The sequence below is a fragment of the Lynx canadensis genome, chromosome C1, assembly GCF_007474595.2.
Source record: "Lynx canadensis isolate LIC74 chromosome C1, mLynCan4.pri.v2, whole genome shotgun sequence".
In the NCBI taxonomy this organism is placed as follows: domain Eukaryota; kingdom Metazoa; phylum Chordata; class Mammalia; order Carnivora; family Felidae; genus Lynx; species Lynx canadensis.
Genome location: NC_044310.1, coordinates 118,024,696 through 118,049,061, shown reverse-complemented (window position 1 = coordinate 118,049,061; position 24,366 = coordinate 118,024,696). Strand labels below are relative to the sequence as shown.

The window sequence follows — 24,366 nt, the reverse complement described above, 5'->3', positions numbered from 1 at the left end:
TTTTTTGAGAGAGAGAGAGAGAGTGAGAGAGCACATGCATGCCATAGAGCAGGGTAGGGACAGAGGGAGAGAGAGAGAATCTTAAGCAGGCTCCCTGCCCAGCACAGAGCCCGATTCAGGGCTTGATTTCACGACCATGAGATCATGACCTGAACTGAAATCGAAAGTCAGATGCTTAACTGACTGAGCCACCCACGTGCCTCAACAACCCAATTTTAATTTTTTTTTTTTAACGTTTATTTACTTTTGAGACAGAGACAGAGCATGAACGGGGGAGGGTCAGAGAGAGAGAGGGAGACACAGAATCTGAAACAGGCTCCAGGCTCTGAGCTGTCAGCACAGAGCCCGACGTGGGGCTCAAACTCACGGACCGTGAGATCATGACCTGAGCCGAAGTCGGACGCTTAACCGACTGAGCCACCCAGGCGCCCCTCAACAACTCAATTTTAAAATGGACAAAAGATCTCCACCAGAAATACACAGGTGACAAATATGTACATGAAAAGGTGCTCAAAATAATGCATTATTAGCAAAATACAGATTAAAACCACAATGAGATACCTCGTTAGAATATCTAAAATTAAAAAGACTGCTGGTGAGAATGTAAAATGGTACAACTACTTTGAGCAACAGTGTGACAGTCTCTTACAGAGGTAAAAAGTTAGTTGTAAACATATACCTATCATATGATCCAGCTATTCTGGTCCTAGGTATTTAGGAAGCATGAGGACAGATGGAAGCATGAGGCTTGAGTAAGAATACTCATAGCAGCTTTATATGTTTCCCAACCTGGAAAAGAGTGACCACCAATAGGTTAATGGATAAACAGACTGTAGTATTACTATCCAGTAGACTACTCCTCAGTAATAGAAAGCAATGAACCCTTTTTTGTTGTTACTGGTGGTGATGGTGGTGGTTTGCCAAATGATCCTTTATTGAGATATTTTCCGTTGTTGTTATTGTTCACTAGCTGGGCATTCACCGCATCACTATTGATGTCATCTATGATGTCATGAGGGTGGCGGCCATCAGCATTGCAGCCTACGGACTGGGCAGTCCCCGGGATCTCTTTAATGGTTCCAGAGAGTTCTCCGGCTAAAGATCAGTGCCGCATCTGTTGGGCAATGTTGACGCTCTCATCAAAAGTGATATTTCCACTGTGCTTACTGTTTTTCTGCTCCTTTCTGTCTCTTGGTGGTTCCTTGAGGGCTTTGATAATCAGGGCAGAGGCAGGAAGGTGCCACTTCAATCCGGGGCTGTCTGTTCTGAATGGTCAGTTTCACCGTAATCCGTAGACTGTTCTAGTTACCATTTGCCTTAGGAGAAGGACGCAGGGGGCCGATCTTCGGGCCCAGGGCATGTGTGACACCAACTTCCCCACCAGTGCACCTCAGGTATATGACTTTGATCTTGTTGCGGTCGAACTTGGGCCACATGGTGGAGGCGGCTGGTGTTAGATGAACCTGGATTTGGGACAATGGAAGACAGTTGTACCTTTGCCTCCTCTGAGCTGAAAGCCGAACTCCTTTTTTAAAAACTGAAGTATAGTTGAGATGCAATTTTATATTAGTTTCAGGTGTGTAACATAGTGATTCAACATTAATTTATGACTTAGTGCCCACCGCAAGAAGTATAGTCACTATCTGTCACTGTATAGTGTTATCAGTATTATCGACTATATTCCCTATGCTGTACTTTGCATCCCCATAACTTATTTATTTTAAAAAAATTTTAATGTTTACTTATTTTTGAGAGACAGACAGACCATGAGCAGGGGAGGGGCAGAGAGAGAGAGAGGGAGACACAGAATCTGAAGCAGGCTCCAGGCTCCAAGCTGTCCTCACAGAGCCTGACACGGGGCTCGAACTCATGAGCCGTGAGATCATGACCTGAGCCTAAGTCGAAAGCTTAACTGACTGAGCCACCCAGGTGCCTCTATTTATTTTATAACAGGAAATTTATGCCTCTTAATCCCCTTTATCTGTTTCACCCATCTCCCCACCCACCTCCCTCTGGCAACTACCAGTTTGCTTCCTGTATTTAGAGCCTGGTTTCTTGTTTGTTTTGTTTTCAGATTCCACATGTAAGTGAAATCATTCCATATTTGTCTTTCTCTGTCTGACTTACTTCATTTTTCATAATACCTTCTAGGTCCATCCATATTGTTGCAAATGGCCATACTTCATTCTTTCTATGATTAATATTCCTTTGTATATATGTACCGTATCTTCTTTATCCACTCACCTATTGATGGACATGGGCTGCTTCCATATGGTGGCTGTTGTGAAAAATGCTGCAGTGAACACAGGGGTGCATATATCTTTTAAAATTAATGCATTCATTTTCTTTGGGTAAATACCCAGAAGTAGAATTGCTGGGTCATATGGTATTTCTTTTTCTTTTTTCTTTTTTTCTTTCTTTCTTTCTTTCTTTCTTTCTTTCTTTCTTTCTTTTTCTTTCTTTCTTTCTTTTTTGAGTAACCTAGAAAAAGTAAGCTCTTGATGCACGTAACAACATGGATGATTCTCAGAATAATTATGCCGAGTAAAAGAAATCAGACCAAAAAACGAATACAGGCTGTATGATTCAATTTGTGTAAAAGTCTAGAACATCTAAAGTAATCTATAGAGACAGAAAGCAGATTACTGACTGTGTAGTGATGAGTTGGATGGATTGGTATGGCAGAGCAGGGAGGAAAGACAGAGAGCTTACAGAGGGACAAGAGAAAACTTTGGAGGGTGATCAAGAAAAATCTTGATCTTTTTTTTAATTTAATTTAAATTTTTTTTAATTTAATTTTTTTAATGTTTTTTTTTCTTTTTTTGAGAGAGAGAGTCAGAGCATGAGCAGGAGAAGAGCAGAGAGAGAGGGAGACACAGAATCCAAAGCAGGCTCCAGGCTCTGAGCTGTCAGCACAGAGCCCGATGTGGGGCTCGAACTCGTGAACCACAAGATCATGACCTGAGCCGGAAGTCGGTCGCTTAACAGACTGAACCACCCAAGCGCTCCTGAGATGTTTGTAATTTTTCTGGTGGTTTTGCAGATGTAACATACATCAAGACATCAAATTACATAGTTTTAATATGTGTAGTTAATTGTGTGTCAGTTCTATATCAGTATAGCTATAAAAGAAGGAATTTGGAAACCCTAACAAAAGAAACAAAAACCAAAAGAAAGAAATACTGGTTGGAAAGCATTATCGCGAAGTCCTCCTGCATTCAGCTTGCAGGAGGAAAGGTAAAGGGCTCTGGGAAAGAGGTGTAGAGGGAAGGGTGGGCCCCACACACTAACAGTGCAGTCAAAAGGATGGAAACATTCAAGGATCTGAGAAAGGTACATCATCCAGGCAAAAGAAAAAGCCATTATAAATTCTAGAGGGGAGGGGCGCCTGGGTGGCTCAGTGGGTTAAGCATCCGACTTCAGCTCAGGTCATGATCTCGCGGTTTGTGAGTTCGAGCCCCATGTCAGGCTCTGTGCTGACAGCTCAGAACCTGGAGCCTGCTTCAGATTCTGTGTTTCCCTCTCTCTCTGCCCCTCCCCCACTTGTGCTCTCTCTCTGTCTATCAGAAATAAATAAAATGTTAAAAAAAAATTTTTTTTAAAGAATTGATGGGGTTCCTGGGTGTCTCAGTCAGTTAAGCATCCGACTCTATGTTTCAGCTCAGGTCATGATCTCACCATTGGTAAGTTCGAATCCCGTGTCAGGTTCTGCACTGACAGCGTGGGGCCTGCTTGGGATTCTCTGTCTCCCTCTCTCTCTGCCCCTTCCCTGCTCGCTCTCTGCCTCTGTCTCAAAATAAGTAAATACACATTAAAAAAATAATAACAAAATAAACTTTAGGGGGGAAAACAATCAACTGAAAATCGATATTTGTTCCAAATAAGAAACCGAACTAAAATTTGATGTCATTTTTAAGAGTTACTGGTAAATAAAAGAAAAAGTGGAATCCAGTTAGCCTTGCTACTGGGACTCTTTTTCTGTCAGTGACCTGATAGTGAACCTTCACACACACACACAAAGAACTATAATCTGAGCCTCTACTTGGCCTGGCAGAGAAACATATTTCCACAGTTAAGACAAAAGAAATGCTCTTTATTAGTTGCCAACTTTCAAAGACAACTAATGAACAAAGTACGGAGGTCCTGCCTGTGGTTCCAGAAGGCAGATGTTAACCATCTCCGTGACATAAAAGCAAGACTGTGGAAGAGGGCAGGAGGGTTACAAGAAAGCATAGGAATGGTAATGTTTTCATCGCATGTGAGGGGGGAGTTGAAATACTCAGCCAAAGATAATGAAACAACAAATAGGGGTATAAGTGCATCCTTCCAAGTCACGAAGATAACTCACAGCAGCACTAAAAATAACAATGTGATTTTCAAAATTGGAAGGAGCATTTGTGTACATGAGCAAAATCCCTATCTCGCATAGGAATGAGTCAATGGCTGCTGGCTGAGGTTGGTAATAGAGAACTGGGAGAACAAGCATAATGTTTAGAGTAATGGCCATTGGAGGCACGAAACTCAGACATAATGGAAAGAAACAGCCTCTGGGATATGGGCCTGGGGACAGGAATGGTCTTCAGGAGCCCCATGGCTTTTCATCACAAACCCTTCCAGCCTGGACGAGTTGCTGCCACATGCGTGCGTTAGTCTGAGGAAAATGAGAATTAAAATAATTATGGGATGACCACTCAGGCCGCTTACTCCGGTGGCAATGGCCACCCAGGGGAATCTGAAGTATGACAACTATTAAAGATAGTGATATTGCCGTTTCCAAAAGCATTTCCTTCATTAATCACCCTTGGCCCCAAGGCCCATCCAGAGAGTCGGCCACACAACTCCACTGGCCCTCAATCAAGCAGGGTAGGAGAGGCGCCTGAAGGCCACGCAGCTAATTTCACCTCCCTGGTGTTGGGCACTGTTGCCTTCCTCACCACCTGACTAGGGTGCAGCCGGCCTGTCCGCCATCATGCGGTCTCCTAGTCTCACTGTGACCCAGCCCCACTGAGGTCTCCGTCACTCCTGCCCCAATTCCCCCTAGAGTCCCTTCCCAGGCACTTTCCCGATTGGACTTCAGTCACCTCAGGGGTGACTCCTGGTGGTGGGAGTCAGCAGTTATCAGACTGTTACCCTCCAATCGCTCTCTTTATCCCTGAGGTGGGGCTGTGTTCCTTTGTCCCTTCTCCAGTCCTGCCGGTCTCCCCCGCTTCCTGGCTGGGGGTGGCCAAAGTCCTCCTTGCTCCTTGGGCATCTCTGTGGTGTAATATACAGACGACCTGGTTCACCCAATGAAGACTGGGGGGCTCGTTCTGTCTTCTGTCCTTGGGTTCTCCTTCTGAAATGCACTGAATGGAACACGCAATGTCCCCCACTTCCTCCACCACCCCCCTCCTTACTATCCTTCCTCCTCACCCACCTTTCTCTATGTTCTCAGACCTCCCCTGCTTTGTCCCGCCAGGGCCCCCACTTTCACCTTGTTCCCTTCCAACCCTCCGGCCCCTAACTGGGGAAGGGGTCTTCCCTTGGGCTCCACGGGAGCCCATTCTCTTCTGTCTCTGCCCCCACCCCATGCCGTGCTTTGAGGACCTGAAAAGAACCTGCTGCTGTCAAAAAAATACATGTAGATGTGTACCCTAACTCTTCCTTCAACCGCAAGTGCTCACTGAGGGGTTTGCTTGTTTCTACAAGGCTGTGGGTGTTGCGGATTCCACCAGGGGGCACCTTCCCTCTCCCTGCCCCGCACCTTCCTTTGTACCCTCCAGTTCAGGCAGGGGTCCTCTCCGCATCTCTCTCCCTGGCTCTAGCTGCAGGTCAGCCTCTGCACCAACAGCATATACTCTTGGCAGTGCTCATGACTGGGCCACATTTGATTAGTACACCACCGACGATGCCAGCTCTCCTACCCCTGACATCTGGGTGCTCTGGGGCTCCCCCTCTCCTCCCCACCTGGCTAGCTACATTTTCTTCTTTGTGGGAGACATTTGTTGCTTGGCAGTGAGACTGGGTTTCTGTAAGCCATGTGGAATTTTGTTGTTTTGTAAAAAAAAAAAAAATGTCCTTAAAAATCACATGAACAGAGGGCAGCTGGGTGGCTCAGTCGGTCAACTGTCCGACTCCGGCTCAGGTCATGATCTCACAGTTTATGGGTTCAAGCCCCGCATCGGGCTCTGTGCGGACAGCTCAGAGCCTGGAACCTGCCTCGGATTCTGTGTCTCCCTCTCTCTCTGCCCCTCCCCCACTTGCGCAGACACTCTCTCTCTCTCAAAAATAAATAAACAGGGGCGCCTGGGTGGCGCAGTCGGTTGGGCGTCCGACTTCAGCCAGGTCACGATCTCGCGGTCAGTGAGTTCGAGCCCCGCGTCAGGCTCTGGGCTGATGGCTCAGAGCCTGGAGCCTGTTTCTGATTCTGTGTCTCCCTCTCTCTCTGCCCCTCCCCTGTTCATGCTCTGTCTCTCTCTGTCCCAAAAATAAATAAACGTGAAAGAAAATAAATAAATAAATAAATAAATAAATAAATAAACATGAGGGGCTCCTGGGTGGCTCAGTCGGTTGGGCGTCCGACTTCGGCTCAGGTCATGATCTCAGTTTATGGGTTCAAGCCCCGCGTCGGGCTCTGTGCGGACAGCTCAGAGCCTGGAGCCTGCCTCGGATTCTGTGTCTCCCTCTCTCTCTCCACCCCTCCTCCACTCATGCTCTGTCTCAAAAATAAATAAACATTAAAAAATTATAAAAAATAAATAAACTTTAAATATATAGAGAGACATAATAAAGAAAAAATAAAAATCAGATGAGCATACAAAAAGAACCAAGTGTCAAGTTAGTGGTTCTTAAACATCTGAAATTAAACAACCGTGAGGGACAAAAGCTCCATTGTTGTGTGGGACAAGAGCAGGGTTTGTTGGACAAGCCCCAGAAGGGACATTAAAAGGCTCTCTATTTTCCTATTGTGATATAATTGCTCTGGGCCTCCATTAGTTCTGTTGGAAAATTAGGAAAAAAACAGGATCTCCCTTAAAACCAGATACTGCTTCCAAATGGAGCCTTCCTGAATTAAAAACATTACCAAAACAATGTTAAATGTTGACATTTCCTGATCAAATGTCATCCTCTTCTTTGTCTTGTCTCTAAAGTAGGCTTCAAGAAGCTATTTTTGTTTTCAAACCCAGAAGCTTATTTGCTTTTTAAAGCCAGTTTGCTTATCTAATAGAGTCCCCTAATTCATCAAATTTAGAAATAAATACAGAACTTTAAGCTGTGTTAAGCTACGATTTCAGTTGTGCTTGTTTCCACGAGAACTTAGTAAATCTACATGGCATGTACTGAGGCTCTTAAACCAGAAAAGTGGCATTTATGAATGACTGTGGCTGCTACCAATTTGAAGACGTGTCTCTTCTGCTGCTTCTCTTTCCCAGACGAGCTGACGAGGACCCAGAGTGTTAGTGCTAGCAGGAGCCATGGACAACACTCGCTGTCGCCTGGCCTGTGCCTGACGTAGAAACTGGTAAACAAAAGAGATTTTTTTCTCTCTTTCTCTCTGTCTCTCTCCTGCAGAATCCCAACCCAGGATTATTTCCTGTGATGCACCCTCTGACCTACGCAGAAACCTTGATAGATTACCATCTGTGCCCTCACCCCAAGTACAAGTTCATCAAGGAGTCCCACAGGGGGTCCAGCATTCCTCTCACCCAAAAGCAGTTTCTTCATCACACGGTAATGCCAATGGTGGGCTCACTGTCGCGGCTGGCCCTGGGCTGCAGGGAAGGGCAGGGGACAAGGATAGAGGGTCACAGCTGGAGTCAAGAAGAAGGTTTGCAGCCACAGCCCCGGCGCCGCTCTTGTCCCCTCCATGCCCACGTCTCAGGCAGCATGTGGCCGATTCTTTCAACGTTATCACTCTCCTTTACCCATGAAAGCTGTGACTACTATTCATTTTCTTCCTATTTCAACCATGTAGAAGATGGTCATGTGCCTGGTGTAACCTCACGAACTGACCTCCTCTTTCTTTGGCTCCAAGAAGTACAGAAACATCAGAATGGACAAGGTGGCAATGTGACCAGTGCACAGTACAGGAGAGGCTCCAGAGAACTCCTTCTCCCCTGAGATGACCAACCTGACCTGAATGTCCAGAGACATCTCTTAAAGGGGGCCCTCGGGCCCTTCAAAGTCAAGAAGTCCCTAACTCAGATCATTGTCTCTGCCCTGCTTCTGCCAGTCAGACCTCATACCACCTCCCCTTCCTGGGCTGCCCACTTGCCTTTCTGTTCTCCATGCTCTTGTGCAGTGATCCATGTGGTCCTTGATCCCTCCCTCTCCTTCCTGCCCCATATCTGCCCATCACCAGATCCCCCAGTGTGCCCCACACAACAGGCAAGTCTCCTTCTACTTCACCCCACGGACTGACTGTGCGGTCAGCCCTCCCTGGAAACCTTCCCTTGACACAAATCGGGTCTTGTTTTCCAGTTTAATAACCTTCAGTGCTCCCTGCTGCCCGAGGGCGCGGCTGGAGCTCATTGGCTCGGCCCCAATGAGCTCTGATCATTGGCTAGGCCCTTCCTGCCCAGCCTGCCTGTCCAGACTCACTTCCCACCAGGCCCCATCTAGCCCTGCATTCAGCCAAGCTGTTGGTCCCCTGACAGTGCTCTCCTTTGCATCTCTGTGCATTTGCAGGCACTTTGCCCCACCTGGAATGCCATTTGATGAACCTCCATCGCTTTGAATATTGCTTTAGCATCACATTCACCAAACAGATTGTAAGGTCCGATCTGTCCTCCATCACCAGGAGAATTTTCTTGTGTGCCTGATGAATCAGGGGGGAGAAAAGGTCTCCTTCACCCCTACTTAAGTTCCATACAGCATTGTGTAGTGCCCTTTGCTAGAGAAATTGTCTTTTACCTCGGAACACTTCAGTCAAACTTCATGAAATTATACATTTTGGGGCTTGGGGCGCCTGGGTGGCTCAGTCGGTTGAGCATCTGACTTCAGCTGAGGTCACGATCTCTTGGTTTGTGATTTCAAGCACCAAGCCCCACGTCAGGTTCCCTGCTGTCAGCACAGAGCCCACTTCGGATCCTCTGTCCCCCTCCCCTGCTCGCCCCTCCCCTGCTCGCACGCTGTCTCTCTCAAAAATAAACATTTAAAATAAATGCATACATAAATACATTTTGGAACTTAACTTCTAAGACTGCAAAAAAAGCCAGTTGAGTGAAACGGAAGTCCTTCCCAGACTTTAACCTCACCACACAGTTCCCTTACATGTCAGATCCTGTGCCGGCTCTCCCTACAGGACATTATTCCTGGAATAATGAACTGGTGCAAGTTCCAGCCCCTGGCCCTCTCATTCCTGCCGGAAACTTCAAAGACGGAGACTACACAGAGGTAAGCCACAACTCATCTGTGTGTCTCCCAGGGGCATGTTTGCCCCACGGATCACAGAGGTTAAGATCCTCAAAGTTAAATGCCAATAATGTATCAAATCCTACTTTAAGTGCGTGAGGGAAGTTTGCTAGTTAGAGAAATATGATGATGTGTATAACTGATTCACATATTTTGAATTATCATCATTGAGGTCTACTTGTTAAAAAAATGAATGTCCCAAGCGGTTGGTTGGCCATATTTCAATAAACGTGGACAACCAATCCATATAATTCAGCTGAAATATTCGTGGCCAGGTTTTAACATGTTTGAATTGCCAAGATGAGCCTTCAACACCCTCCCTATCCGATTCTAGAGCGCGTACTCCTCTCTCTGCCGCAGCCTGGCGTTCCCTGAGAGGTGCCACAGCTGCAGAAACAGAATGGGTAGATGAGAATATTGTTGGGCCAAAGAAAGAAGAAATCTAGAGTAGCCACATTTTTTGCTAGTTTGCTGATTTAACACCTCTTCAGAGCCCTAAGATCTCAAACGAGGAGTCCGGTGCCTTTTCTCTGGGACTCTGGCTGGTCAGTACCCCGCTCCTGAGCCCCTGAATTTGCTTCTTTAGTCCACTGTCCTTACAAGCATAGTTAAATCGGTTATTGGTGAGTGAACGTGACTAGTATCCACAATGATGGCCATCGGCAGGCAGTCACCTTTCGTTCAAGTCCTTTGATCCAAAATGAGGCCCACCCCCCGGGGAAACCTGAGCTTTGCCACTATCCAGGATCCACAGGTGAGCACTATGCCCCTTGACTCCCACCAGGGAGTCACTGGATGTGCAGTGACCCCGATAGACTCCCTGTCCACCCGCCTTCCCCAGGTATTTGAGGGGATCGGTGAAAGCCAGTTTGTGACTCTAGACCACTGAATTTTACTTCTTCTTTCATTGCCAGAGGAAAGGCTGGTTCTGAATTAAGCAACATTCAGCCACACTTCCCCAGGCATTTCCACATGCTCTTTCTTTTGTGTTATTTCATTAGCACTTCTCAGCTACTCTCCTGTGCTTGGAGATGAACAGGAAACAAGCAAAAAAAAAAAAAAAAAAAAAAACCCAAAAAACAAAAACCAAAAAAACCAAAAAAAACACCCAGCCTAGGATTTGCGACCTGGTTGGGGCTCAAAGATATTAGTTCCTTTTCTGTGGGTTCCTCCGTACTTCATCCATCCTGGAGCCACCTCAAAATAAACTCCACATCTTTGTTCTCCACCTTAGCGTGTTTTTAAAATCTGAAATTTCCAGAATTAGGAGAAGCGATGGCACTGTAGAGAGAATGAACGCCTTGGAGGAGCCCTTGGAGTCCTGCCTTTGTAACTCATTAGCGGGTCACCTACTCTGTGTCCTTGGGCGAGTTACTTATTACTGAAGCCCTTTGAGCAATAATTTCCTCACCTGTGAACAGGGACAGCAGTGGTGTCCTACCCGGACTGTTGTGTGGATCAAAGTAAAACGATGATGTGAAGCGTCTAGCACAATCCTTGATAATAACTCTTCCCGGCCCTTCTACCCTCCCCCCTGCCCTCCCCCCAGCCACTAAATCTTGCAGTGGCTCTCCTGCCACCAGATGGCGATGGTCTGCCACCGCCTTGACACACATTTGGTGTAGGGTAGGGACGCTTCACCCAGGTAACCAGTCAACCAGGCATAGCTGGCTGTGGAGTACCATCAGGAGACCGAATAAGCAAAATGACCCATGGATAGATGGTAAGAAGTGCCCACCAGCTTTTGGCACGCAGAAGTCTCAAGAATTAAGGGGGAAAAAAAATCCTATTTTTTTTTCTTCCAAACCCATGTCCTTGGAAAAATTTCCAAAGGCTGTTCTTTCAAAAAGCAGTCAGAATGCAGTTACCTTGGGCTTGAACTAACCATGAATTAAACATGAACTCTACATGAATTAAAGAAAACTCTCCAACTATGAGTTGTTAGTTTCAACTTCTGTGCCTGGGTGCTCTGTGGGGCCAGTTTGTTTCAAAATAAACCGTAATTGCGTAACAGATTATAAAATCAAGAGAGGATTCTACGTTTCCTTATCATGGATTTCCATGATGTCAGATTCTGGACCGTGTTTTTATTTATTTAAAAAAAAATTTTTTTTTAACGTTTATTTATTTTTGAGACAGAGAGAGACAGAGCATGAATGGGGGAGGGGCAGAGAGAGAGGGAGACACGGAATCGGAAGCAGGCTTCAGGCTCTGAGCTGTCAGCCCAGAGCCCGACGCGGGGATCGAACTCATGGACCGCGAGATCATGACCTGAGCTGAAGTCGGACGCTTAACCGACTGAGCCACCCAGGCGCCCCCCGTGTTTTTATTTTTAAAGGCAGTTATAAAATAATAATGGTATTCTTTTTTAAGTTTCTACAAATCCATTAATGATACTTCAACTTTGTAGTCATTTTGCTTCAATAAATGACCTATTACTTACGAGATGTTTCTTTTGCCCCTGAGAATTATCTGTTTGTTGTCAGACCATGCGATATGGTTATTTACTGTTTATTTATTTCAAGTCATTTTTGTATTCATACTAATCAAAACAAGCTTGCTTGGCTTCTCTGCTCCTTAATAATTCAGTGCGAATTTGTTGAGTCTCTAGGACTTCCATACACATCTCAAGAGTCAGCAGCAACAGAAGAAATTACCTAATCCAGTAGCACCCCAACTTTTGGATTTTTTAAAAATTCTTTTTAATGTTTATTTATTTTTGAGAAAGAGAGACAAAGCATGAGCAGGGAGGGGCAGAGAGAGAGAGAGAGAGAGACACAGAATCTGAAGCAGGCTCCAGGCTCTGAGCTGTCCGCACAGAGTCCCGCACAGGGCTCAAACTCATGAACCGTGAGATCATGACCTGAGCCGAAGTTGGTTGCTTAACCAAGTGAGCCACCCAGGCGCCCCCCAACTTTCGGATTTTATAGACGAGTGAAACGTCCAGAAGAATTCTGAGAACCGTTTTTAGAGCCGTCCGAGTTTTGCTTTGCCAAGAAAGGCATTAAAACCAAGCAAACCAAAACAAAGAGCCCAACCACCATCTACTGTCTCCACCATTTCAATTCCAGAAGAACATATTAATACACACAAAAAAGTTAAAGAAACACAGTCTCAGAATTTAAAAATCAGGTACGTTTGGTCTTATGAGAAATGCTTGCCGGGCTGTGTTCCCAGACCGGCTCACACCCTGGAGAGAGGCATCTGGGCTCTCCACTTCTCAGCACCTCTTCCCGTCTGGAATCCCCTGCGACACTGGCAGTCAGTGGACTTGTCAGTTAGGACCTTTGTCATGAAGTCAGTAGATAGGACTAATCCCTGGTGGTAGCACCCAGGCTCCCTTTAGTAAGAAATGGTGTTAAAACCCAACACCTGGGGGCTGGGGGTTCACATTGCTACTTGGAGGGTTTGTTTCTTGGCCTTCTCAGCAGACTCGCCAGGGAGTGTAGGTGGAGAAATACACACATGCACACACACACGTATACGTGTGCACATAAGCACACGTACACACATTTTAGAAATTATGGATTCGCAGCAATGCTTGTAACTCCAGTCCTACCCGTAAAGTTATTGCCTGCTGTCCCCCATTCTGTATTTGTATGTTCCTTCTGCTGTGAGAACCTTGGCTCCCAACATATTTACTCATTACTCTGTTCCCTAGTGCGTCCAAAATAGTTTCAGAATTGCTTCACCGATAACCATTTCAACAAACAAGCATCATAAATAGAGTTCAGGTTTATCTGAACCCCACATCCCACCAAAACTGTGACCGGACAGTCAACTACTATATTTCTAAGTTTCTTAGATTAGTTCTTTCTTTTCCTTTTTCCCCTTCCTTCCTTCTTTCCTCCCTTTCCTTCTTCTTTTTTCTTTCTTTTTTCCTTCCCTCTTCCTCTTTCTTTCTCTCTTTCTTTCCCTCCACTGTGATTGTGGAATTCATGTGAAATATTATTTGCTTCAGTTTGCTTTCACTTTGGGGTTTTCCCACTTCCCTCTGTGATAGATTTAATCTCATTATTTTTTTTTAATATGTAGAATAATGACATGCTTTCCAAATTCAAAACTACACAAAAAGGCACACTTAGAGAAGTATCCATGCTGGCCACCTCCCTCCCATCCTTGTCAGTAACCAGTTCTGTCTTCTGACTCATTCTTGCAGTTTTTCTGATGCTAAGCAGAATATATTTTTTTTTCTCATTTCCCCTTCTGCCTTATACAAAAAGTGCCACACTAGATATGCTCTACTGCACGTTGCTTTTTTTGCTTATAAAAAATATCTCCTGAAAATTGCTGCATATTAGTTTATAGATCTCTTCCTCACTCTTTTATACAGCTGCAAAGCTATATGCCCTAGTTTTATTCATTCTTTACACTTGGCAAGCAGGTACATTTTTGCACAAGAAAAAAAAAAAAACAAAGAGAAAAAAGCTTATTTCAAAGACATAGGTGCACATGCCAAGGAGGCTTCAGTTAATCCCCTGTTTTTCCGTGCCTGCCTCCTGCCTCACCATCAGCCCACAACCTCTCTAGCGTTTGTAGGAGGCCGGTTTCCTTCCTGCGTGTTCTATGCTCTGTCACTGTGTACTTTTTCATGAGACAGCACTCTTCCCAGCCTCCAGAAACTTACTCCAGAAAACTGTTGAAAACGTTTACCCCACGTATGTTTTTTCTCTTCCTCTTTGTTGTGCGTTCAATTTTTAAAGGCTTTTAAGTAATTGAGGCCAAAGGAAAGAAAAAAAGCAAATGCCTCTGCTACCATCTTGAAACAGAATTCTGTTGCCAACTTCTAAAATAACAATATTTTTTCTCCCTCTTTTAAATATTTTAATGTGCTCGATACCCGGGAATTTTTTTTATTTATTTTTTTTTCAACGTTTATTTATTTTTGGGACAGAGAGAGACAGAGCATGAACGGGGGAGGGGCAGAGAGAGAGGGAGACACAGAATCGGAAACAGGTTCCAGGCTCTGAGCCATCAGCCCAGAGCCTGACGCGGGGCTCGAACTCACGGACCTCGAGATCGTGACCTGGCTGAAGTCGGACGTTTAACCGACTGCGCCACCCAGGCGCCCCTACCCGGGAATTTTTATATAAAGCTCTAAATATATAATACCAAGCAATATATAAGGGGGTTGGAGGAAGGTCTGAAATTGAATAGAACAATAAAGGGAGACTGTAAAGATGGGGGGAAATATTAGGAATTGAAAAGTGAGCTATCTAAATTTCACCCCAGGCCCCCCAGGAAATGACATTATTTTAGACACTACCAGCTTGAAAGTTCTGTTTCTGAACTCTGGGAAATGGCTTGTTGGGCCGCATTCTCACGGATTTCACTTACCTGTTGCACCTGCTGCCTTTGTCTGTAGGGAAACATGGGGGGTGTTCAGGAGCGAAGGACAGAAGGGTAAAGTCCTCCCCTGTGGCAAAGTAAAAGTGCTTTAGAAAGTTATGTCGGCATTCCAAGACTGTGAATGTGAGCATTTATCCTGGCTGCCTGTGTGATTCCTCCACAGATGTGACCCCTTCAATTCCGTTATGCTTCCTATAAATGCCCCCGCCATTCTTGAGGCCCTACCAGAAGAAGACAGATTGGAAACAGCAGAACGGTACTTTTTTTGCCTTTGGCTTCTCATGTGGTCTGTGTCACAAAAATAAGCCAGGTGCCGTGAGAGATTTCAGAAGAGCACACAGTGTCCGAGCTTGCAACCCAGAGGAGTTCAGGCCTCCCTAGGGGATAACATGCTGAATTCACAGTCGGGAATGGACAGTCTCTGCGGCCTCACATTTGCTGATCTTTAGGTGCCCCTGGAGCTCAAAGGAGCCAGAGAGTAGAGGTGGTGCTAAGTGGGCTTGGAAGGCTTCAGTGGTCATGTGAACTTGGGTTAGTACTTGAAAAAGGGTAGGATTTGGAGAGGCATAAAAAACAATAGGCTCCTCTAAAATAAAGAAAAGGGGGTGCCTGGGTGGCTCAGTTGGTTAAGCATCCAACTCCTGAATTCCACCCAGGTCATGATCCCAGGGTTGTGGGATCGAGCTGAGCCCTGTGTCAGCCTCCACGCTGAGCGTGAAGCCTGTTTAAGATTCTCTCTCTGTCTTTCTCTCTACCCCTCCTCCTCCACCTCACACTCTCACTCTAAAGTTAAAAAAAAAAAAAAAATTTAATTAAAAAAATACAACTATAGGCCCCAAACCAAGGCGCTTAAGTTTGATTTTACTGGTGAGCGTCCAACAGCCGGTAGAAATACATCCTTGAATCTTCTGTCATTGTGCCCATGTCAACATTCTTACATGTAAATAATCCATTAGTGAAATCCTAAATATCTGAGGCGCGCATCTAGTTCTCAGACCTGCCCACACGCAGTGACATTTGGCAATACCTGAGCATTTGAAACTGAACCCAGGTCTGAATGGGAAGGTTGAAGTCTTGTCTATTCAAACCACTGCCTGCGGGCATTGGTGAGGACGCTGCAGCCAGGGCAGGATGGCACGCATCTGCCCGAGGTTCAGAGGCCACGGGGAGATGCCCAGCAGGCGAAAACTTCTCTGACCCTCCACTCAGCACTGATGCGGGGACTGTCGTGACCCAGTGTCTGCATCTGTGAAATGAGAATAAGAGTATCTATTTCACGCAAGTTGTCAAAATTACAGGCGATAATGCCGATGCCGATGACGAGGGTGGTAATTATAACAAACATTTAAAGCACTACCTGTGTATCGGGCACAGCACTTTGCTCGCAGTCTCATCTACCCCCCACGATGAGGTCTCGCCGTCATCCCCATCTTAGAGACAGGAAACTGCTCACAAGAAGATGATGTTTGCAGAGCACCAGCCTGTGGCTGCTTAGGAATCATGAGTTTTCAATCATACGGGACTGGAACAGCTTTTGTGGCTTTCGAGGGTACTTTCCACAACAGAAACTTGCTATGACACTTCTGTCTACTACTGCTGAATGGCGTTTCTGTTTTTTTTTTAACTTGTTTTATTTTTTATTTTTCTAAATTTACATCCAAATTAGTTAGCATATAGTGCAACAATGATTTCAGGAGTAGATTCCTTAGTGCCCCTTACCCATTTAGCCCATCCCCCCCTCCCACAACCCTTCCTGTAACCTTTCTGTTTTGTCCCCCTCCCTGTTTTTATGTTATTTTTGATTCCCTTCCCTTGTGTTCATCTGTTCTGTGTTTTAAAGTCCTCATATGAGTGAAGTCAGATGATATTTGTCTTTCTCTGACTAATTTCACTTAGCATAATACCCTCCAATTCCATCCATGTAGTTGCAAATGGCAAGATTTCCTTCTTTTTGATTGCTGAGTAATACTCCATTGTATATATATACCACATCTTCTCTATCCATTCATCCATCAATGGACATTTGGGCTCTTTCCATACCTTGGCTACTGTTGATAGTGCTGCTATAAACATGGGAGTGCATGTGTCCCTTCGAAACAGCCCAGCTGTATCCTGCGGATAAATGCCTAATAGTGCAATTGCTGGGTTGTAGGGTAGTTCTCTGTTTAGCTTTTTGAAGAACCTCCATACTGTTTTCCAGAATGGCTGCACCAGCTTGCCTTCCCATATATTATTTCATTTTAAAAATTTTTAATGTTTATTTATTTTTGAGACAGAGAGAGAAGCAGAGCACGAGCTCGGAAGGTGCAGAGAGAGAGGGAGACACAGAATCCGAAGCAGGCTCCAGGCTCTGAGCTGTCATCACAGAGCTTGACATGGGGCTTGAACTTACGAACTGGGACACCATGACCTGAGCCAAAATTGGATACCCAACCAACTGAGCCACCCAGGCATCCCTATATTATTTCATTTTTAAAGCAATTGTGGATTTTTTAGTTCTCTTCTCATTGGTTTCTACTTGAATTCCATGGTGGCCAGAGAACATACTGTGAATAATATCAGAAGATTGAAATCATTCAGGCTTTCATTTTGGTGTAAGATATGGTCAAGACTGGTACACATTTTCAAACGTGCACTTGAAAAGAATATGAATTCTGTAACCTCACTTTAAAAATTCCCTTTTATTCTCTGCTTATAAATAATGATTCTTACCATTGTTTTTGGGTGGAAAGCAATTTATCAGCTATATGCTACTCTTTTTTTTTTTAACTTTATTTATTTTGAGAAAGAGAGAGAGAGTACACAGGCAAGCGGGGGGGGCAGAGAGAGAGGGAGAAAGAATCTCAGGCAAGCTCCACGGCTCAGTTTCATGACCATAAGATCATGGCCAGAGCTGAAATCAAGAGTCGGACGCTCAACTGATTGAGCCAGCCAGGTGCCCCAGCCTTATGCTTCTCTTAACATACACTCAACAAAAGTGGGTAGAACTAACCTTGAAAGCCACAAGAATTACGTAACTCTTAAACGATCAGAATATTTCTCTATTTTATTTTGGGAAGGAAAATCCATGCCAGCTAAGCGTCTTCTCCCTTTTCAGTGAGCTCTGCGAACAGAATGTAGAAGTTATACTGACTCCAGAAATAATTGAAGCAGAATTCCCTATCTTGGACCACAAGGACACCAAAAAGGAGAAGTAAGTAGATGATTTATGCTTAGGAAGGGGCAGCCTTCCGATCGAATGTGTCCTATATGAAGTGCATGATTGTCACGTTGTCCGAATCGAAATACCTCAGGCTTAAAAAAGAGAGATTTGCACATATCTTAGTTTATGCACAATTACGTGCCCTCAAATGTGGTTGGTAAGTGAACATTTAAGAACGGAACCCAATTTTTCCATTTGCTTATCATCTCATTTCACAGGTGTGTTTGGGGGGGGGCACCTGTAGCCGCGTCTCAGCCCCACCATGTGTTACACGTGAGATCTCCAGCCATGTCACTTACTTCAGTAACTGAGCTTCGGGTTCCTCGTTTATACCGTGCGGAACATAGTGTCCCTCACAGACAGCGTGAGGATTAAGTGAGACACCAACGAGAGGACGTCTCGCCAGTTGCTTGATGGGAGCTAATATGCTCAGCAAACGTTAATGTTTCCCTTCGCCTCTCCATCAGGGGCCAAAGAGCTAAGCAAACATCGTCATCCCTCAAAACATTAGTTTCGGTGAACAGTTTTGTAATGGAAATAACCTGATATAGTTCATATGGTTTATAAGTTTGAAATTCCAAGTATGCTTTTAAAATGTTTTTCTTTTGGGGCGCCTGGGTGGCTCAGTCGGTTGGGCGTCCGACTTCAGCTCAGGTCATGCTCTCACCATGCGCAAGTTCAAGCCCCGAGTTGGGCTCCGTGCTGACAGCTCAGAGCCTGAAGCCTGCTTCAGATTCTGTGTCTCCCTCTCTCTCTGCCCCTCCCCCGCTCTCTCTCGCTCTCTTTCTCTGTCAAAAATAAATAAACGTAAAAATATTGTTTAAAATATCTTTTTTCTTTTAAAAAATGCCTTTTTGGGGCGCATGGATGGCTCAGTCAGTTAGGCATCTGACTCTTGATTTCGGCTCCAGTCACGATCTCACAGTTTGTGGGTTCGAGCCCCATGTCAGGCTCTGTACTGACAGCGCAGAGCCTGCCTGGGATTCTTTCTCCCTCTCTCTCTGCCTCTCCCCTGCTCTCTCAAATGTGGTTTCTCTCTCTCTCTCAATAAATAAATAAACGTTAAAAAATAAAAATAGGGGCGCCTGGGTGGCTCAGTTAAGCGTCTGACTTCGGCTCAGGTCATGAACTCGCTTCCGTGAGTTCAAGCCCCGCGTTGGGCTCTGTGCTGACAGCTCAGAGCCTGGAACCTGCTTCAGAATCTGCGTCTCCCTCTCTCTCTGCTCCTCTGCTTCCCATGCTCTGTCTCTCTCTCAAAAATAAAGACAGATTTAAAAAAATAATAATAAAGATAAAAATAAATAATTTAAAAATGCCTTTTTCTTATTAAAAAATCAGAAAATACAAAAAATAAAAACAATAATTCCACCAGAGACAGTAACTTGTACATTCTGATGTACGGTCTTCCAAATATTTACTTATTATTTAGTATCTATATTATTCATTATATATAATATGTTAATATATATTAACATAATTATATTGATTATATACTTATGTTTTTGTTTTTTTTTTAATTTTTTTTTTCAACGTTTATTTATTTTTGGGACAGAGAGAGACAGAGCATGAACGGGGGAGGGGCAGAGAGAGAGGGAGACACAGAATCGGAAACAGGCTCCAGGCTCTGAGCCATCAGCCCAGAGCCCGACGCGGGGCTCGAACTCACAGACTGCGAGATCGTGACCTGGCTGAAGTCGGACGCTTAACCGACTGCGCCACCCAGGCGCCCCTATATACTTATGTTTTAATAACATTTAACATATTATTCATAATGTTTCATCTTCTGCACTTTTATTTATCAATCTACCATAAACATATATTTATAAATATAGGTAGACATTGTATTCCACCATAAGTTATTTAACTGTCTTCTGAGTTGTCAGTGTTTTGCTGTTAGCGATTGTGCTGTAGTAAATTTCCATGCTTACTCCATACTGCATATTGAGAATCACTGTATATAGTCTAATTGTCATTCAGGGTTCCATCAGCAGAGGTCAGGACTGCCCACATTCAAATGCCCTGAATAACATGGAAAAGTATCATTTTTCTTTTCTTCTTTAGCAATAGGATAGATTTAAAAAAGACCTTCTCATTGTCTTCATTTTAATTTCTGTGTGTACAAGTGATGTTACATAGTTTCCCAGGCTGATATTATCACCCTATTTTTCTTCTTTAACGAGGGGCTCGCTTTGCCTTTTTTGCCAGAAGCATTTATCTGTTTGTCGTTTATTTCTGTGTCTCTTGTACATTAAGGATAATTACCCTTTCTTACATACGTTATAAGTTTCTCAGTTTGTCTTGGAACTTTGGAATGTTTTGGGAGGCCTTGCCTTTTTTTAAAGGAACTAACCCCCACCCCGCCCCCCACATGTTTTAGTATGGGGTTCCTTTGGCCTGTTTGTGATGGTTTCAGAGGCCTACAGAAACCAACACTCCTCGGAAAATTTTTTAGCAGTTTCTAGGAAAAGGAAATTTAAGGTAGAAAAATGTTAAATAGAATTTCAGTGAGCCTGCTTTGGTCAATTACCCATGAAATATTATCTCACACAACACAACATGTCAAACCTCGTGTACCTCAACAAACAGATGCTCTTTGCACTGCATTTGTTTCAGGTTTCAAACAATTGACTGAGGGTTTTAAATAAAACCCTTTTTTTTTCTATTTTATTATTTTTTTAAGAGACTCTTCTTTTTTTTTTTTTTAGTATTTATTTATTTTTGAGAGAGAGAAAGAGTGAGAGTGGGGGAGAGGGAGACACAGAATCCAAAGCAGGCTCCAGGCTCTGAGCTGTCAGCACAGCACCCGATGCGGGGCTTGAACTTACAGACTGCGAGATCATGATCTGAGCGGAAGTCGGACATTGAGCCCACTGAGCCACCCAGGCGCCCCTTTTTTTCTATTTTAAAACTTGCCCCTGGACAAATAATGACTTGCCACACGAGTGGAGTAATATGTAATACCTCTCTGCTCATGTGCTCTTAAATGTGTTTTTTCACCCTTTATACTACAGAGCAAATGTTGAATGCCACCTGATTATCAAATTATTATTAAATGAAACAGAAGTTATTACTTTATATATTCACCCAGTGGTATTTTTTTTACATGTTTCAGCTGCTTTACCACAAAAATAAACTGAGTGACCTCTAAACATTTCTGCACATCACATTAGTTTCTAATTTTTTTCAAAAAACACAGATGTAGGGGTGAGAGATGTTTTTTCTCTCTCTCAAAAATAAATGAATTAACTTCAAAAAAGACCTTAAAAAATACAAGAACATTCGACCCACTTTCAATAGACATATCATGGCATTTTCAATTCACCTATTTTTCTGTTTACATTATTGTATGTACATGTTTTCCCATGGCAAAATTATCAACGTGATCATGATTTTATTGGCTAAAGACTATTCCAACAGGTTGATAGCCCATAGACGGTTTTAGAAAGTTCATTGATTCACAGGTTCTCTTCAGCTCGTATCAAGCATTATCCTGTGCTGTTTTGTCTTCTCTGTCCCTACTTGTTCCTTTTCCTCACCTCTTCAACCTCAGGCAGAAGCTGCCAGCGTCCGCACTGTCACACACACACACAACCAGGAGGTAGACAGAATAAAAAGAACACATCAGTGGTGTATAATTTCCCATAAGGACTGCTATCTGTTTGGTCTCTGGAAAATTCTGTTTTCAGGGATGCAAAGAATCATGTGTTCTCCCTCAACAGCTGTAATTACCCTGAGAGGTTCTTTGCTGCCCTCGTGGTGATCTCAGCCTGCTCAAGACCCCCCTAAGGGGAATCATGCAAAATGTCCAAGAAACTGTGAGGGCGACTTTAGTTGCTGACACATCATTTGGCACTTCTGAGATTTTCAGAGTATCATTCAACCATTAGTATCTTTACTAATAAAGATAGGGAGACAGACCTATATATTTAAATTTTTTAATTTTTTTATTAGAGAGAGAGCATGAGCAGGGGAGAGGGGCAGAGGGAGCAAGAGAGAGAGAGAGAGAGAGACAGAGAGAGAGAATCTCAAGCAGGCTCCACGCTCAGCACGGAACCCAATGTGGGGCTTGATCCCACGACCCTGGGATCATGACCTGAGCCGAATCAAGAGTTGGACACTCAACCAACTGAGCCACCCAGGCACCGCCCCTAAGATTGATTCCATTAAGTGATACCAATTAATATTTTTATGACATGCATCAGGGAACATTTTAATTCTTCATTTTCAGGTATTTCTGCTTTCTCAAAACTGCCAGGCATTTGTCAGAACTTTACATTTCACCCTGCTTAGAAAACATTCCAGAAACACTTGAGTTTATATCGTATTCTCCTGACTAGGCACATCATCTAGCTGAGCTCACCATCCTCAGACATCTGTCCTTTCAACCAAATGCACTTGGGTCATTCCTTGCCAGACATTTGGAAACTTCTACCCAGCAACCCCCTTGCCACGCCCAGCCAAAGTCTGGGCTCCACACCAGCCATCACTTGATCCAGATGCAGAACCCTCCCTCTTGATTCCCCCGCTTCTGGAGCCGTCATCAGAGTCGGAGATATTATGTGTCTGCTTCATTCACAAACGTGAGGAAGCGTCTAACGCTGCCTGGGCATTCAGAAGACATCATACTAAGATGTCTAGGAGTAATTTCTCATTTCACCTCGACAATATTGGGAGGTGGGAATTCCCACTGTCTGTACGTCTGGAAACGGAGCCTGAATTAGGGAACTTGGCCATGCTAAGAAACGCGTGTAGCTAAGATCGGAAGCCAGGTTTGCATCACTTATCAGCCAAGTGTTTTCACTGGTAACTAAATTATTGCTAAATATAGTTTTTTATATATACATGTAGTTATACATACACGTTTACATTGAGATGTGTGTGTACATATATACATATATGCTATCAATCACGTATAAAAACATGTAAAACAAGTCGTCCAGCCTTCACCTCGCTATCCCGCTATCCCGGAGCCAGCAGAAGGGCGTGGGGGGATGGGAGATGGTGACTGGAGCTGTTACCAAATGCCCTGATGTGTCCTTGTTGGGTGTTTGATATGCAGAGAGGCCAAAGAACAAGCACAGCCAGAGGAGAAGGCGGGAGAAAAGGTGCTGGAGGAGATGAAGCTTCTGCAGAACAAAGCTCTCAACTCGTACCTGATTCTAGGATAAAACCTCCAGGAGGTCAGTTCCTTCCGTCGGCTTTCCCCCCCATCACCGTGGTCCTCTGTGTCCATTTGCATCCCAGCCATCTCTGGAATTAAACTTCCTAGAGGATAAAATCGGAATGTGGACGGTGTATATATTTTTAAGTAATGATGTTTCCTTTCAAAAATAAAATGTCACTGGTGGGATGGCGGTGTCGGAAGCTTCTCGGTGCGAGATTTCGTGCTGGCACAGACTTCCTGAGTAAGTCGTGGGCCACCATGCCGAGACCAAGAGTCGGGGCTATCCGCCGTTCCTGAGAGCCTTTTTGGAGGTGTGGTGCCTGGGGCCGGAGGTAGGAGGGTTCAGAGCAGGGTTGCTTGCTCACCTCCACGGCCCCTGAGTGTCACAGCCTTGGTGAGGACCCTCGCTCCCCAAGCATCTGTGGGACGGCACACACTAGCGAGCAGGGGCTGGAAAACGGAGGGGACACAGTGAGCCACCCAAGCGTGCAGACTGGTTTGGAAGCGACTGGAAACTATCCCTCTGGAAACACTAAGAAACACCTGAGGCAAAAGGTCACTGCCAAGGGGTCGGGAGGCTCTGTTGAACCCATCAGCGAAAACCTTTTGATTGTGTGGGTCTTTGGTTTTGCTTGTGTTTGTTAACATGACGCCATTCATTTGCAGAAGCTGGTAAGACTGATGACATTTGGGTTATAACAACCCATCATTATCCAAGTATATTTGGATGTATTCCCTACATTCCTCTTTCTGTGCGAAGCTGTTATCAGACTCTATGTACCGTTTTAAAAGAGCTCTTCATTAGCTCATTGATTCTGACATTTGCTCTGGGATTTGTCTTTCCATCATGAAACCAAAACTCTTTAGGGGCAGGACCTACAGTGTGTTTGAGGCAATTCGCATACTTTAGACAATTAAATGTTGTCAATGACCATTTCCTTCCTGTCAGTATAATAGGTACACAAGTGAGCTTGGGTCTGTGAAGCCATTTCTTTAGTGTTCTTAAAAAAAATATATTTTTTTAATGTTTATTTATTTTTGAGAGAAAGAGAGAGACAGAGCACAAATGGGGGAGGGACAGAGACAGAGGGAGACACAATCCGAAGCAGGCTCCAGGCTCCGGGCTGTCAGCAGAGAGCCTGACTCGAGGCTCGAACCCACCAGCCGTGAGGTCATGACCTGAGCCCAAGTCAGACGCTCAACCACCTGGGCCCCCCACGCGCCCCCTTTAGTATTCTTAAAGGCTAACCCAGCCCAC

At 44.5% G+C, this 24,366-nt stretch overlaps 1 protein-coding gene and 1 pseudogene across 2 annotated transcripts in view; one reads left to right on the top strand and one right to left on the bottom strand.

The window, feature by feature from the left end:
* CFAP221 (cilia and flagella associated protein 221) overlaps nucleotides 1-23,222 on the top strand; it is a 112,417-nt gene extending 89,195 nt beyond the window's left edge. For both annotated transcript variants that reach the window (XM_030327572.1, XM_030327573.1), the window contains exons 20-24: nucleotides 7,552-7,710; nucleotides 9,284-9,375; nucleotides 14,906-14,998; nucleotides 17,840-17,935; nucleotides 23,004-23,222. In XM_030327572.1, the coding sequence (XP_030183432.1) occupies nucleotides 7,552-7,710; nucleotides 9,284-9,375; nucleotides 14,906-14,998; nucleotides 17,840-17,935; nucleotides 23,004-23,112 (549 nt within the window). In that variant the 3' untranslated portion in view covers nucleotides 23,113-23,222. The remainder of the gene's footprint in view (nucleotides 1-7,551; nucleotides 7,711-9,283; nucleotides 9,376-14,905; nucleotides 14,999-17,839; nucleotides 17,936-23,003) is intronic.
* LOC115521455 lies at nucleotides 957-1,570 on the bottom strand (annotated as a pseudogene).
* Nucleotides 23,223-24,366: the final 1,144 nt, after the last annotated feature.